General features: G+C 34.9%; 1 protein-coding gene across 6 annotated transcripts in view; it reads right to left on the minus strand.

Moving 5' to 3' along the window:
• EPB41L5 (erythrocyte membrane protein band 4.1 like 5) overlaps positions 1-18,333 on the minus strand; it is a 102,969-nt gene that overhangs the window by 39,437 nt on the left and 45,199 nt on the right. For 5 of the 6 annotated variants that reach the window (XM_074363511.1, XM_045516354.2, XM_074363512.1 and 2 more), the window contains one exon: positions 860-1,023. In XM_074363511.1, the coding sequence (XP_074219612.1) occupies positions 860-1,023 (164 nt within the window). Of the gene's footprint in view, positions 1-859; positions 1,024-15,293; positions 17,821-18,333 lie in introns of those variants that run through there. The other variant, XM_010954698.3, reaches the window with a different exon arrangement.

Below are 18,333 nucleotides of genomic sequence, written 5' to 3' on the forward strand. Positions count from 1 at the left end.
ACATTTGTTTAACCGTGTATTTGTAGTGATTACTTAGGGAACGGAAGAACAAATTTTTAATGCCAATTACCATTATTACTTCAGCATGTTCTATTAACCAGAAGCACTGTGTAACTGCTCATTAACACTTCTGTGTAAATTACCAAACACTCCTGCTGTATTCCACACTCTTCAGAGACAACAGCATACTCACAGGCAATTTCCCATGAGCTGTTTAAAGATGGAGTCTAATTTTAGCAATAGAAATCAAAGTTGGCAAGAGTCACATAAGTATAAGCTGCTTTTAAATGAACACACTTTACACTGAAATTCAATAGAAACTTCCTGTTTAAAGACAGTTTACACTTTAATATCAAACCAAACTCACAAATACATAGAATTTTTCAGTGTGCAATCTACTGTTTCCTTTTAACCTTTTAAGAAGTTAAGGAAAGCAGCATGCATTCTGACTTATTTATTTTTGTGGTTTTGGGCAACAACAACCCTCATTAATAACAAAATACTTTCTAGGAGTTAATCGAATGTTCAAACATTTATTCAAGACTGTGCCCTAAAAAAATCTTTAAGGAAACTTCTTTCTTAATTTTCACTCAAGAAACAAAAAGCAAATTTGAAAATTCGAAAATGTTTAATCACTTATAAATAATACAAATGTTTAATGGTCTCAATTATGTGAGACCATAAATATTTCAACGGACCCTTAAGCCAAAAAGGCAAGAAGGCATAACTATTCTACATTAAAATTTCAAATTCAACATTGATGCATAAAATATTATTGGAGGAACTGACTTACACAGCTCATTTCAAAGGGGAGTAAAATAAAGAAACGTCACTGATGTTATACAGAACATTTACTTACTCCCGTGTTCAACTTCAGGTTCCTCTGATCCAGTCTGCCTGGTGGCTTTGTTAATTTCATCTGGTGCCTGGGATGTGTCCATAGTGTCAAGTGTCCCAATTACATCATCAATGGTTGTTTCCAGTAAGTCTGGACTATCTAGCAAGTCAATCTTCAGAGGCAAGCTGTAAAGGTAACAGAAAACTTACTTACACCAAGAAACTTATCATGAAAAGAATTTAAAATATCAACAAAAATCTTCGTTGGAAAAAAAATTAATTTAAGAGTTCATATCCCAACTGGTTTGTTCATCTGTCTAAATCCTTTGGGGCAGATTCTATTCCATCCATGATGGAATAAAAGGGACTGAATTTATCTTCCCAACTGAAATAACCCAAGGGGAAAAAATAAACTATTTTCAAGACATTAGACATTAGACAACAAAAGTCAATGATTCGGAGTTTCGGAAAACAAATGAAATTGCTTTGAGAGAGTTTCTGTGCGGTGGTGCCGAGAGATTGCAATGAGACAGAGCACACAAGCCTCCCTTAGCTGAGAAGATGAGGCTGAGAATCCAGGGAGACCAAGCCGCTGAAATTCATAGGAAGAATACCAGACAGGAGAGAGCAGGGCTTCAAGGAGAGAATCCTGGAGGTCTACAGAAAGGCCCCCTCAAGTATCCAGCAGAGTACTAATCAGGGAATGTGTGTAACTCCCTAAGGCTGGGGGTGGGGGTGGGGGGGACTATCCAAAAGGTTTTCATCCTGTTTGGCTGGGAAAATACTAGTGACACTCATACTGGACCACAATGCTCCTTTCCACGGACAGAATGTAAAAACATAACTCAAGGGCACTGAGTATTAGGAAGGTCTTGCCACAGTAATGGAGAATAATAAATGTAGATTAAGCATGGCAACAAACGGACAGAACACAACATAAAAGTAAGACCTGAAAGGACCAAACTATTTCCAAGTAACTCAACTGTACCCCAAAACAAAACTCAAGATTTAAAGGACTACAAAATGATCTGGCATCCAACAAAGTAAATTTCAAAATGTCAGGCATCCACTCAGAGATTACCAGGAATGCAAAGAGACAGAAAAAGAAATCCCATACTAAAGAGAATAATCAATCAATAGAAACTGACACAGATGTTAGAATAGCAGAGAAAGACACTACAACAGTTACTGCAACTGTGCTCCATATGTTCAAAAAGTTAAGCAGAAACTGGAAGATACTGAAGAAACCCAGATCAAACTTCTAGTGATGAAAACTACAATATGTGAGATGAAAACTATATTAAAATAGAGTGACAGTACACTAGACTTCAGAAAAGATACTCAAAGGCATTGCAATAGAAACTATCCAAAATAAAATCACACAGAGGCAAAAGAATCCACCAAAATGAAGGAATATCAAAGTTAACTGTGGGACAACTTCAAGCAACCTACTGTATGAATAACTGAAGTCCCAAAGTGAGGGTGGGACAGAGCAAATATCTGAAGAAAAAAAATGGCTGAAATGTTTAAAAAACCTGATGACAATTATAAACTTTTAAGTCCAAGAATTTCAACAAAGCCAAATATAAGAAACATGATGAAAACTACACCAAAGCACATCATAACCAAATTGCTTAAAACCAATGATAAAAAGAAAAACTTATTAAAAGCATCCAAAAACATTATACGTTCAAAGAAGTAAAAAGACAAGGATGATAGCAGATTTCTTATTAGAAATAATGCAACCTAGAGGGCAGTGGAGGAATATTTTAAAAGCACTGAAAGAAAAAACCTATCAACCCAAATTTTATATCAAGCCAAAAAATTCTGAACAAAGGAAAACCTAGGTATATACCAAGGAAAAGTGAAAACATCCACACAAAAATGTGTACACAAATCATTATTCATAATAGCCCCAAAGTGGAAACAACCCAAATGCTCAATTGAGGAATGGATTAAACAAAATGTGGCATATCCACAGAGTGGAATTCTAACCAGCAATAACAGGAGTTAAGTACTGACACATGCTATGACACCTGGGAAACATAATCTTAAGGGAAAAAGCCATACACAAAATATCACATATTGTATGAGTCTATTCACATGAAATGAACAGCCAAATTCAGAGAGACACAGAAAGTGGATCTGTTTGCCAGGGGCTGGAAAGGAATGGGGATTGACTGCCTGGTGTAAGGTCTGAGATGAAAATTCAGTATTAAGGGCTGCCTTGACACCCTTGAGCCTCATAGGGCCCCAAAGGCCTAAGCATGAGTTTCCCTGCTCTCACCAGATATTCCCTCCCAGTCAAAAAGGTTCCCCCTCCAGGTTCTACAATCAACTAAATCAGCTGCATCCTGCCAGATTCTTAACCTAACAAGTTTCACTTCTCTGCCAGCCTGTGATACTATTCAGACAAGACAATCACAGCCTCTGGTGGGAACCAGGGGTCATCTCATTCTCATGTTACTATAAAGCCTGCTCCCAAAGCCCATGTTTGTTTACTTTGCTTCCAAGTGAAACACCCACGTGGCCCTATACGTTGTGAGATTTCCTCCTTCCTTAAGCCATGAGTGTATGTGTCTAATAAACTGCTGTCCAGTGCGGGGCATTGTGTTTTTGGCCATCTTGTAGTATATAGGGTGGGGGAATCCCTCCCACACCACATGGGTGAATAGGTGATGAGCAGGACAACTGATAATAAATATGGGGTTTATTTTAGGGGGGACAAAAACATTCTAAAGTAAAATTGTAATGAAGGTTGCACAATTCTATGAATGTGCTAAAAACATTGAATCGCCCACTTTGAATGGATAAATGGTATGGTATGCAAATTATATCTTAAGAAGAAAAAAAAGACAAAATCACTGCCATTTATTAAAAGAATTCATGACCAAAAGACCAGCATTAAGGAAATGTTAAAGGAAGATTTACAGGTAGAAGTAAAATGAACGTGTGGTCTGAAACATACATGATAGTAAAATGCTTGACAATGATAGTAAAAAGGCTAGGAGGGAAGAAATAGAAGGATGCTACTGTAAGGTTCTTATGCTATACATGAAATGGCCTAATACCCTTTGAAAATAGACTGTGATAAATTAAAGCTATACATGCTAAAGTAACCATTAAAGCAAAAAAAAGCAGAGTTCCAGCTAAAGAGTGAAAAAAGGACATACATGGAATTAAAAAAAAACACTTGATTAATAAAGAGGAAGATAAGAACAAGAAACATGGGGCAAATAGAAAACAAATAGCAATATGACAGACTCACTCATATCAATAACCATACTAAATGAAAATGGTATAAACATAGCAATTTTCAAATGTAGAGATTGCCAGTTGATTTAAAAAGAAAAACCCAATTATGTGCTGCCTACAGGAAACACAATGTAAATATAAAGAAACAAAGAGATTAAAAATAAAAGGATAGAAAAAGATACACTATACTATCACTAGTCAAAAGAAAGCAATAGGGAATATACTGGTATCAAAGTAGAATTCAGAGCAAAGAATGTACTTAAAATGAAGATGATCATTTCATAAGGATAAAGGGGTCATTTAATCAAGGGAATATAACAATCCTAAATATTTATGAACTTAATGACAGAGCCTCAGAATACATGAAGCCAAAACTGAAAAACCTGCAGAGTAAAGGGCAAATCAAGTATGGTTGGAGGTTTCAATACCCTTCTTTCAATTAATGATAGAACAAGCAGGCAGAAAATCAGCAAGGATATAGTAGACGGGAAAAGCACTAACCACAACTTTACCTAACTGATATTTATAGAACACTCCACCAAAAACATCAAAACACATGTTCTTCTCAAGTGCACACAGAATAATGACTAAGACAGACCATATTCTGGGCCATAAAACAACAGTTGGTAAATTCAAGAGGATTTAAATCATACAAAGTATGTATGTTCTTTGACCAGAACATAATTAAATTAGAAATCCAAAATAGAAAGTTCCTTAGGAAATCTCCAAATACTTGGAAACTATGTAATGCAGTTCTAAATAACTCATGGATCAAAAAGAACAAGGTATAACTTGCTTTATAAAGCCACAGAAATCAAGACAGTTTATGTAAATTAACAGAACAAAATTCAGAGTCCTGAATTCCCTACATTTATGGTTGATTTTGCCAAGACAAATCAACAGCAAAAGGATAGTTCTTCAACAAATGGTGGCAAGACAACTAGAAATACATGCAAAAAGATGAATTTAGACCCTTACTTCATACCATACATAAAAGTTAAATCAAAATGGTTAACAGAGTCAAACGTTAAGAACTGAAACTAAATATTTGAAGAAAATATAGGGGAAAAAAGTCTTTGACTTTGGGTTGGCAGAATTATTTTTAGATATGGTACCAAAGGCACCAGCCATAAAAGAAAAACTTGGACTTCATCACAATGAAATAAATGCCTGAACTTCAAAAAAAAAAAAAAAACAAAAAACCCACTATCAGGAAGGTGAAAACAGAATTCACAGATTAAGAGAAACTTTTTGTAAATCATACATCTGATAGGGGACTAGTATCCAAAATATACAAAGAACTTTTAAAACAATAATAGCCAAATAGACATTTCTCCAGAAACAATCTATAAATAGCTGATAAGCACGTAAAAAGACACTCAACATCACAAGCCCACAGGAAAACAGAAATCAAAACCATAATGAAATACCACTATTCACCCTCTACAATGGCTATAATCAAAAAGAAAAAACAAGTTTTGGAGAGGATGTGGAGACACTGAAACATTCATGCATTTCCACTCCAGAAAACAGGTCAATTTTTTCAAAAGTTAAAATAGGAATTCACCACACAATCCAGTAACTTTCCTCCTAGGAACCTATTCAAGAGAAACAATACCCTATGTCCACACAAAGACATGTACAGGAATGCTCGTAACATTATTCACAGTCAGAACATGGAAACAATGCAAATTTCCAACAACTGGTGAATGGATAAACAAAATGTGGTATATCCATAAAATGGATTACTATTCAGCAATTGAAAGGAATGTACTAGGATACATGGATGAATCTCAAAAACATTATGCTAGACGAAAGAAGCCAGACATAAAACGCTATATATTGTATGATTACATTTATATAAAGTGTCTAGGAAAGTTAAATTTATAAAGTTTGAACTTTTGGGGATGATGAAAATGTTCTAAAACTAGATTGTGGTGATGATTTTTCAATTTTACACATTTCTAAAAATTGTGGAATTGTGTGCTTACAATAAATGAATTTTATAATATGTAAAAATAGAAAACAAAGTTGCCTTTAAAAAAAAAAACTGTAGCCAAGTACAGAATTTTCAAACTAGAAAGTACTAATCTAGTTCAGCAAACTTGTAGGATACAAAATCAATACCCACAAATCAACTGTATATATCAATGCAATGAAAGCAGGAAAGTGAAATTAAAATAATTCAACCAGAAATCCAAAATATTCTATTTTACCAGTTTTTTAGAGAATGAGACTCTCAACCCAATTCACCTGCCCTGAGAATGCTCAAAGGTTGTATACATCTTATTTTGTTGATCTAATACTAAGCGGAAAGAAATTGCCAGTGACATTCTTTCCTAGAGGAATGATGGCTGTATTTTAATTATATACTGTGTCTTTGACCCAAATAGTAAGAAATTCTTTTGCAAATTGTTAAAAGAGAAAGTAAAAACAAAGAAAGAGAACTTATACACAAGTCAAGAGATCTGTGTCCCAGTCCTATCTCTGCAACTACCTGGCTGTACAACTTTGGACAAGTCGCTTTTCCTTCATTTTCAAAATGTGTTCTACAGAGCCCAAAGATTCCAGACTTACATGACTTACAGAAAACACAGAAATAGTGGTAGACTTTTGGTATCCACATGGTAGCTTTCTCATGGGATTTTATTTGTCATTCCCAGATAAATTTAATTAGAAGAATTTCTTCACTAGAACTCATTTGGAAACCACTGCAGTAAAGGCACTTCAGGAACATTTCATCTTGAACACTGTAAAAATCTATTAATGTAAAACCATCTCATCTGCTCATTTTCAAGCCTTTTTCTACTGGTCCAATTGTTATCCTTCCTAAGGGTGAATCAGTGTTAACTTGTGAGGCTTTTTTAAAAAAAAAATAAGGATAACAATATCAAAAGAAAAGTGGTGATAGGGAACAAATGAAAGAAAAGAGGCAGAATATTGTAATTTGTTGAAGCTGGTTGATGAGAATGCTGCAGTTCATCATATGTTCTATCTTTATATAATTTTGAAATTTTCATCATAAATTTTTAGAAATATGGATATCAATATTTTTGGACAAGAATATGAGAACTGGTAGAAGTTCATCTCCTGTGGTCCTAATGTGGACACACGACAAACTGTTTTTTTAACTACACATGTATAGTCTGTTCAGGCTACTATAACAAACACTATAGACTAGGTAGCTTATTGACAACAGAAATTTCTCTCACAGTTCTATAAGCTGTAAAGACTTTCCAGCAGATATGGTGTCTGGTGAGGGCCCTCTTTTTAGCTAACAGACAACTGTCTTTTTGCTGTGTCCTCACATGGAAGAAGGAATGAGGGGTCTCTTTTATAAGGGCACTAATTCCATTTGTGAGTTTCCACCTTCAGAAAGTTACCTCCCAAAGGTCTTACTGCAAACATTGTCACACTGGGAATTATATCTCAACATATGAATGGTGGGGGGAGCCCAAATACTCAGTCCATGATATTAAAAAATAAGATTAAATACTTCATGAGTCAGAAATGAAATAGAAGCCCACATATAAAAGAATTTAAGAACAATGGTTTTAAAAATACTCATGGTATGGGTTAAACAGTGCCCCCCACCCAAATGTGTAAGTTGAAGACCTCATGCCTGGCCAGCACCTCAGGATGGGATCTTATTTGGAAACAGGATAGTTGAAGATGTTAAGGTAGGATGTGATCATACTAGAGCAGGGTAGGCACTTAATCCAGTATGACTGATGTCCTTATAAAAGGGGGAAATATAGACACAAGGCCATGTGGAGATGAAGGCAGAGATCAGGCAATGATTCTGCAATCCAAAGACTGCTAGCAAACCACCAGAAGCTAGGTGGGAGCCCCAAAACAGTTTCTCATAGCCCCCAGAAGGAAGCAATCCTGCCTATATACCATGATCTCTTAGACTTCTAGCCTCTAGAACTGTGAGACAAAATTTCTATTGTCACCAGTTGTAACAGCAGTCCTAGGAAACAAATCATCTCACACTCTAAAGATGAGCAGGACTTACTAAAAAGAACTTGAGAGTACTACATTATCCAGGCCATAAAAGAAAACATAAGAAATCCAAAGGGACATTCTGCAAGGGTATTCAAAGGACAAGAGAGCACTTTTCCTTTCCCCAGGAGAGTAGGGCACTGCAAAATCACATCACGTAAATGGAGGCTCTCAAAGAATCTGTAAGATAGGAGAACGGCACCTTACTTTGTGGTGGGGGTGTTGCTGAGCATTAGAAACTACTAGGCCCATGTCAGGTGTGGCATTGGGAGAGCGCTTAGAAAACTGTAATGTACAACTCTCTAAGTTTGAGAGTATGTGTAAATGTATTTCCCAAGTAGGGAAGTACATCTTTCAGCACAGCGAGGTCCAAACTCAGTGAGCTGACTGGAGATTACCTTAATAATATGCGGCAATTGGGGGTATGGTCAGCTGTTGGAAAAGCTACATTTACAGTGTTTGGCAGGGCAAGAATGCAGTTTCCCACAGGCTAAATTTGGATTAAGTCACACATCAAAATGAACAACAGGAGTGGATGATAATTTTTAAAAATTCACCAGTCTATTAATAACAAATTATTTCCTTTAAAAGTGAGAAGAGGAAAGCTTTCTTTTACAGAAGAATGCCAACTCATATTTGTAGAAAGAAGGACAGAGTTGAAAGTCACCATGTTGTAAACAGCAAAGTAACAATAATTGATTTGGGCAAAAATTATCAATGGATGATTAAAACCACTAGATAAAAAGACTTTTAGGGAATAGGATATCCATTCAGTCTCAAAATCACACTCCACAGATTAAAAGGGAAATAGGTACTTTTACAGAGAAATCTAATGGGCATCACTTTAACCAAAACACTAGTAAAAATGTTTAGCCTCATCTAATCATAAGAAGACAGCCACACAATCTAAGTTGAGAGGTATTCTGCAAAGAAACTGGCATAGACTTTTTTTTTTTTTTTAAATGTCAATGCCATGAAAGGCAAAAAAGGTTGGGGAACTTTTCATGATTAAAGAAACATGAAAAACTAATTGATATCTTGACTGGATACTGAATCAGGCAGAAAAACAGCTATCAGGCAGGAAAAAAGCTACAAACCTTTATAAATGCTATAAATGGCATTTACTGAAACATTTGGGAAAATCTGAGTATGAACTATAGTAGTGTCAGAACAATGTTAACATTTCTGAGTATACTAAATACGTTATATACAAAACTGTCTCTAGTTTTGAAGATACATGCAAAAGGAAGTATTAAGCAATACAGTAATATGTCTGCATTGTGATCCTCAGTTAGTTCAGTGAAGAAAATAAATGTCAGCAAACAGGCAAAATATTAACAGGTGAAGGTTCTAGGGGAAAGGGCATATGGCTATTCATTCACTATTCTTTCAACTTCCCTGTGGGCTTGAAGTTTTCCAAAATAAGCAGCTGGGAGAAAAGAAAAAACGTATGAACTTCCCTTGAGCCAAGGATAAGTCCAGCTTAAAATCCATTCAGTGGAACTCCACCCATGAGAAAAATGTCCCAGGGTAAGATGACCCAAGCAATAAAAGTATATTCATGGGCAAGAGCTGAACCAGGAATAAGGGAGAGAAAAAGTGTGCAAGAGATGAAGTGTACTGCCTATGTTGGGGGAAGTGATGGGTTCTGTGAAGGCCTCTGAAAAACACGTACTAATGTGTAGCACAAAAGAACTAGCACTTGTATTTATGCCATGACACCTAGCTGGATTACAACAGCATCATTCACAAATGGCTTTGCCCTCTTTCCTCTTTCTCCTTTGTCAACCCTGAAAGTAAGTACCATGAGAATAAGTGGGAGAAAGTGAAGATTAAAACAAACCACCACCACCATGGGAATGAGAATGGGGGAAGGGGAAATCTTTAAACTGGTGTAAGATTAGAACTGGACCTTCTGCAACTTGAAGTATGCTTTAAATACTAAATATAAGATGGTCTTTATAGGTACAAATGATGGCCTAGAAAGAGAAAACAGGAGTTGAACCTTGTATAGATGAAGACAGCAATTAATAGAAAAACAAGGCAGAGGACTCAGCCATTTACAAAAACAACAGTGATAAACTCCCAGGAATGAATTTGGGCTCAAGCCAGGAGGAACTCAGGGAGCTGAGAGTGGAAATAGGCACTGGAATCAAAAATCCAACTCCCTGGAGGAAATGAGACACCTCCTGTGAGGCAGAGAACAAGAGTCAGATTGATTACTTGAAACCAGGGAACTGTATCTTCTAGATACAAACAGAGGCTAAAAAAGCTCAAGTCACAAGTTCAATTTCAAATGAAAACAAAGTGCTTACCTGAAATGAAGGGAAGAATTAGAAATATCAGTGCAACCAACAATCAAACCACCATATCCTGGCTCAAGGACTGGAGGCAATTTCTCTGAAAGATCCTACTATAAGACCTTCTTCAGAGCTGAGGACTTCAAAAAGTCAGGGCTGGGGCAATTTCAAAACTGCCTTATAGGAAAGGGTTATTAGCATGGCAAGAAGGAAAGAAAAGAAACCCACTGAAAGAAAACAAGACAAGATAAACTCATAAACAAAAAACTACAAAGCATGTAAAGAAATCTGATGCTAAGACAGACAACCAAAGGAACCCAAGAAATGGGAAAATTTACATCCGAGTAAGTAGAAAGGATAATACAATCTAAAAACGAGTTTAAAATAAGTATATTAAATGTGCTGGAAGACAGAAAGGAAGGTGCTTATGAAACTGTAACAGCGTATTCTGAGAAATGAGAAATTAAATGAGTCATTAAATTAAACATTCAGAAGAAGGGACATGGAAAACAGTACGGAGAGTCCTCAAAAATCTATAAAAACAGACTTACCATATGATCCAGCAATCCTACTCCTGCCATATATCCAGAGGGAACCTCAATTCAAAAAGACACCCACACCCCAATGTTCACAGAAGCACAATTTACAATAGCTAAGACATGGAAACAACCTAAATGTCCATTGACAGATGACTGGATAAAGACGTTGTAGTATATTTATACAATGGAATACCATTCAGCCATAAAAAATAATAAAATAATGCCATCTGCAGCAACATGGATAGACCTGGATAATGTCATTCTAAGTGAAGCCAGAAAGACAAAGAAAAATACCATGTGATATCACTTACATGTGGAATCCTAAAAAACAACAACAACAACAACAAAGAGACAAATAAACTTATTTACAAGACAGAATCACAGACACAGAAAACATATTTATGGTTATCAGTGGGGGAAGGGGGTGGGAAGGGATACATTGGGAGTTCAAGATTTACAGATACTCACTAATATATATAAAATAGATAAATTAACAAATTTATACTGTATAGCACAAGAAACTATATTCAATATCTTATAGTAATTCATGGTAAAAAGAATATGAAAACAAATGTATGTATGTCCCTATATGACTGAAGCATTGTGCTGTACACCAAAAATTGACACAACACTGTAAACTGACTGTACTTCAATAAAAATATATTAAAAAAAAGTGAGAAGTGAGGAGACGGTAGAGGCTTCAAAGAGGAGAAATTACTGCTGGCATAGTGGGAAAATGAATAGATTAAGGAAATATGGTAAGAATTCAGATAGCACTGAAGGCCTAACTTGAGCTTACTGGCCAAAAATTAAAGAAAGACCATTTAACAATATTGCATTTCACATTTACCATCTACATGCAGAGTAGACAGAAATGGATTTATCCAGGATTAAACTAGATGTGTACCACAGGGGAAGGGTCAAGAAATCTGAGGATCCATGCAAAGGAGTAATTATAAGTGACTGTGTATACGAAAGTGAGAAGGAAGGAGGTACTCTGATAGGTATGCAGCAAATAATGAGGTGAATCAAAAAAGGAGACACTGATATGACTCACAAGATCTTTCACTTAAAAACTGCAATGTTTGCCTCAGGTCTCTTTACCAAGTCCAAACTCCTCAGACTGATATTCAGTGCCTTTCCAACTTACTCAATTATTTTTAATGACTATTACTCTAGCATAACTGTAAAGATCCAATCAAAGTGATAACCTGGATATTCTAGAGTACCCAGATCTCCCCAGGTCTTTCTAAAGACTTCCAAAGGTTATGCTAGAAGAAAGAATCAGCTCCATAGCCAAAAAGAATTAATGTAAGTTGTTAAAAGTGGGTCTTATCTCCAAACTCCTAGCAAGTCTGCAATTAAATAATCACTGAAGCAAACTGCTGGGCTACCAACACAACTTTGTCATAAGAAACTCTTCTGTGTAATCATATATATTGTAGTGATATTTTACATGCTGGGATGTTTCCACAATTTCTCTGGATACTCCTCTAACTAGTTCCACCAAAAAAAACCAAAAAACAAACAAAAAACCACACCAGCAATTGGCTTCCTATTATCATCTCTTACTTTGATTCTTTTACTCCATTCCTAATAATTTAAAATACTTTTCTTTTAATATAACAACATCAGTCATGACTAAATTTTTACTAAGATCTGCAACGTTTTATGAATCCTAACCATATACTGGTATATCTCATTTCCTTCTTCTTTATTAAGATTAGTTAAAAACAAAACAAAGAAGAATTCCCTTCAACAAGAAGTAAGGTCTGCAGCTGTTGAACCGGTTTTTCGGAGGAGGAGACATAGGTTTATTACATCACTAAGGGAGTCTTCAGTCATATTCCTTGGAGAATGTTGTTCTCCAGGTCAGGTATCTCTTCTCCATGCCAATGTAAACAAAATGTTGGCCAGTTGTCAGGAACAAAATGTATGAAGTTCACTACGTACCATCAACTAGAATTAAGGCTACAGCTTGTTGTTAGGAGCAGAGTCTTAGGTAATTATCTAAAAACAAAACATCTGTGAGAACAATTTCTTTAGAAATAACAGGAACACTTGTTTTCCCTACTTAAGCATAAAAATTAAAATGTATCATTAAAAAAGCCACAAACATTTTTCTTTTGATCAATTTCCTTTGAATTTTTCTCTTTATCAATTCACTAATTCTCTGAGCCCAATATTATTATCCTTCTCACCAGCCCAAAGAGCTCAAAGCAGCTGAAGAGTATATAACAAACTAGAAATGGTCAAGAAATGAAGAAAAAGTGACAGAACACATCCTCCTTGTGCCTCCTGTCCTAGTATCTATGCCACCAAGGTTAATGTCAACTCAGGAGGACAAAATTCTCACAGTGATTTCATGTGACTAAAGTAAAAGTTACTTTATATGAACAGAGGATGGGAAATTTTTAGATTCTTGGAGAAGGGGAGCTGAAGAAGAATATCATAGCTAAATTCACGTGATTCATAATATCTAGGAGAGATCTGACAAATCACATTTTAGGCAAGAGACAGAGGCATATGGAGAGACAGATGAAGAAAGACAGGGAGTTTCCCCATCACAAAATTATGTTCAAATTCTGTCCTTTACATAAAAGCATCTCACATGCAAGCATTTACAAATTCTGGAAGCAAGGTATAACTGATGATGTGGTATAATTTATATTAAAAATGTAAGAAGCATGTGGTGGTAAGAGATTAAATATTACTGGTGCAAGATGATTTTATTTTTGCAAATCTATACAAGCCCTATATGCCAAGGATATAAAATAAATGAAAGAAATGTGGTATTACTTTCAAACCCTAACACACAAAATAATACCCTTTCAAAGCAATTAACAATGGTTTAGAAATGAGTTTGCCTGGACCCAAACAGTTAAAGTACCATGGTTCAAATGATTACTACTCCCACCATCAGAGCATGCTACACTGCTTGCTCTGGAAGATGGGACAACCATCTTCCAACTTTTTTCAGTTTACATCTGTGACTATATAGGGAAGTAAAACGGATCAAAGCTGAGGATTAGTGTTCTTATGCCTGCAAAGCCAGTCATTTCCACCATACTCTTCTTCCTGAAACCCCGAAACACCATAATCCTCCACTCCTTACCCCTTTCATCTATTGTACTGTTTGGCAAGATGGACATATGACATACATGACATTAGGACACATGAAAGTTATAAAGCAGGGTTATTAAATCAAAATAATTTTTAACATATCAACCAAGCAAATATGCAAAAATCTAGTAAATAAGAGAAACTTACATAATTAAGGCTCAGCTAATCCTTTTATCCTATGAAACAAGCAAGCCCCCTCCCTGTCCTCCATTCAGGAGACACTTCAGTTTTATAACCTGACATGTTTATATGGCACCTTTTACATATCAGACAATGTTAACAATAAAGACTGACCCAAGTGTTATAAATAGCAACAGTTTCTGAGTCAATACTTTAGATATAAATTAAAAAGTCCCCTTAAAGTGATTTGAATGTATATTTATGTATGACTGAAAAACTGTGCTATACACCAGAAACTGACACAACATTGTAAATTGACTATAACTCAAAAAAAAAAAGAAGAAAAAAAAGTGACTTGAATTATATTGATATTACAATATTTGTAAACTGGCTGCCTTTAAAAATATAGATATTATATACACAGTAGGACAAATGAAGTTTGTTCTTCTCTGTAAATTCATTTAAAAGTATATCTACGATTACACTATCAAGATTATAAAGGTTAGATTATACTCAGAGATAGGTAAATGCCTTTGAAATGTTTTTACCATCAAAAGAAATAATGACCTTAAGAGTTCATATATGGGAGTTTGAGATTTGCAAATGTTAACCACTATAAATACAAGAAGAGACAAACAACAAATTTCTTCTGTATAGCACAGGGAACTATAATCAGTATCTTGTAATAACATTTAGTGAAAAAAATGTGAAAACAAATGTATGTATACATATGCATGACTGGGACATTATGCTGTACACCACAAATCGACACACTGTAACTGATTATACTTCAATTAAAAAAAAAGAACTCAAGTATTTTCATGTGTGAAAGTGTGAAGGTCACTAGCTTCGCTGTCTTTCTCTAAGGTTCTCTGCCTACAAAAATGCAGCTGAAACATAACCAACTTAATTCAAGATTTTAAAATGACTTATGCCAAGTAAAATTAGCCAAAGCACTGAAACTGAATCACACGGTCTTGGAGTTCTAGGCTGGTGGCTCCCTCTGATCAAACGGACAGTAACCAAGTAAGGTGTTTCTAGACTATATTAGTTCCTTAATCAAGGATGTAGGATCGCTGACCCCTTAAAGCATAATAAAAATGCACAATATAAGTAAGTTGGTGACAATTTATTTAATTTAGGTTGAGCTACCTGTAAATTCTTCATATCTCTGGAAACAAGTTGTATATTCATCTTGTAGCAACAACAAATATTCATAATATTTGATACAAAATCCTGAAGCATTATAAGAATTTCTATAAAATAGACAAATTTGATTCTACTACTTTCCATTCTCAGACCTTAACTTCCCCTACCCCCTTTCCTGTCTTGCCCCATCACTCCTCCAACCCAGTTTCTATCATCAGGAATTTACATATAAACTATTTTATAACAAGGTTTTCAAACAAAGAAAAACCATGATGTGATTCTCCCATCACTTAAATGTAACAGTATTAACTTTAATTCTAAGTACAAAAATGACCACTTTCAATATAAACTAAAGATCTTATTCTTCAATTATAATCTTTCCATATTTCCCAAAGTTAAGATTCTGATAAGATACATAAGGCACTGCATTAGAAGTCTGACCTTCAGACTTTTAAGATTAATTTTAAAGTGAGAGAAGTCAAACCACAGCACCTTTTAAGAGATAAGGAAAGCTCTAGTGTTATTATACCCCTTTTTGGTTTCTATTGGAGAAATAGCAGATTCTTAATCATACTCACACCCATGAAAGCTTTTCTTTAATAGCATAAGCTAGAGTTTCTGTACTTAAAATTTTATGATTTTAACTCCTTTAAGAAAGAAGTCACCGAAGATAGTACTTGACAACTAGAATCCGAGCTATGTAATGTCTTAAACAATTATGAGAGATAAATATTAGTGGCCATTTTTAAGCACACTAAATGATGATGGACTTACCAAGGTAGGGAGCTGGGCTACTTATGTACCTGTTCCTACTTAGAGGATACATTAAAGAATACTTTGAGCATCCATCCCCTTATGTATGACTGTGTTAAATTCACACTGAAACCTGCCTATAAATTTTTCCTTAAATATTACTTACTTCTAGTTATGTCTTCTATTGACAAGCTATATTATATTTGCAACCAAGAATCCAGTAATAAGGTCCTCCAAAACCTTCATCTATGTCTAGCAGAGATGGATAAGACTGACCTCTAACTCTGAAGTGAGAAGGATGGTAAACAGGTTACTTTATTTATAATGAAGCTTCATTATCTTGAAGTATGATAAATCCTCAGCCTATAAAACATCTTCAAATTATCATACATATAGTTTAAAAGTTTGAAAATTTTGTTTGAAAATTTTGTTTAAAATTTTAAAACTCTAAAAAGACAAAAGAAATGCTTCCCTTATATCATTTCCTATTACATCAGAAATATACTTCTTCCAGTTAATTTGTCTCTATAATTAAAAGCAAAGAGCTTAGACAATTTAACTGTCCAACTATAGAATTATATTCTGAAATTAATAAAGGACCAAAGATAGTAACATATGCAAAAGTTGAAAGTGGTTAAAATGATATGTGATAACCAATTAAAAGTGATATGGTTTTGGCTTCAGAATTTTACTTTAAAGGTTGTACAAGGCCAGATTATGAGGCTATTTGCAAACCTGGGAAATCTACTAGATGCATTAGATAAAAGAACAATGAAAAGACAAAAGTAAATACATGTTTCATTCTGTACAACCGTTCAGTAGTAATGTAACCATTTAGTTAAACATTGGTTAATCAGTTAATCATACAAAAGTAACCATTCAGAATTATCTCTCTACATGAGTTACATTAATATGATTTCTGGACCTTCTGGTAATTTAAAATACTCGTATTTATTAGAAAGTAAGTTCTTAATTTAAGATTACATTAATTATAACTATAGAATCTTAGGCACTTAACTGAAATTAAAGCCTGGGTTACTTTAAAAGAATTATAAATACTGTATAAGAAAAAAAAATACTGTATAAGAGTAGTTTTATAAAAATATCACCAAAGGCTGATATATTATGCCTGAAAATGCTTCCTTTCATGTGTGCTTTTAGTATGTCTGATTCTTTTAACCTCAATCTATTTGTATGGCATGTAGTTGTGTGATAATGGGCAGCTTGTTGGTAAACACAAATCTCCTGAGACATCTTCTAAGTGATGTGTTAACATGCTAAAATCATTAAAAAAAAAAAAAACTTTCCAAAATTATGATATACATATCCTTTTCAACACAAAAACACATGTCATTATCATTGATGGCATATAGCTCCTTCAGATCCTTTTCCCTTTCACAAAAGAATTCAATTACAAACAATACTACCCTACTAGTGATTAAATATAAAAATAACTTCTCCCAACTTTTCCTAATGTGATCAATCCTCTGTAAACTCTAGGAAATGTATATCATCAACTTCCGTGACAAAGAATCCCAATGCCTAAGAGACTTAACACTCATATGTCAGTCATGGCTGCAGGGCCAGGAAAATGACCATCATGATGGACTCCTGCATTCTTCACATTGTGCTCATGGACAAAGTCAGTGTAGTTTCTATGTGCAGGCTGGGGTGGGGACAAGGCCCTTGTGTTCCACTGGTTTCCACCACGTTGACGGCAGTCACTGGCAGCAGAGAGCCTGGATGGTTGGGGAGTGGGAGGGGAGCACAGTTAGTTAATAGGAATAGGAGAAAATGAATGTGTATGAGGTAATAAAAGAGAAAGGCAATGGGACCAGCATGCACCAGTGCTACAAGTAGTTATCAACATCTACTCCATGCAGTGCTAACATTCAAGATAAACAAAGAGGGGAAAACCTACAAAGTTACATGTAATGGAAAAATGTCAATATGGAAATATGTATAAGAAATCAGTCAATTAAGTGAATTAAATAAAGAGGAAATTTCACAGAGAGCAAGACACTGTATCTGTCCCTGATGTCACTATCAAAATTAAAAGCAGAAATGTCATTTAAGGTTCTAATGAGAAGAAAAAATATTTATCATCTACTTAATTCAAGTGTTTTGAAAGGACAATTCTACATAAGGACAAAGCCGTATGCAGAAAAGGGCGATTGTGAAAAGTTATTTCACAAATCAAGTGATTTCAGAAAACTGAAATCCAAGAAGCAAAATTCAGAAATAGTATTATA

Source organism: Camelus bactrianus, chromosome 5 (genome assembly GCF_048773025.1).
Source record: "Camelus bactrianus isolate YW-2024 breed Bactrian camel chromosome 5, ASM4877302v1, whole genome shotgun sequence".
NCBI lineage: Eukaryota > Metazoa > Chordata > Mammalia > Artiodactyla > Camelidae > Camelus > Camelus bactrianus.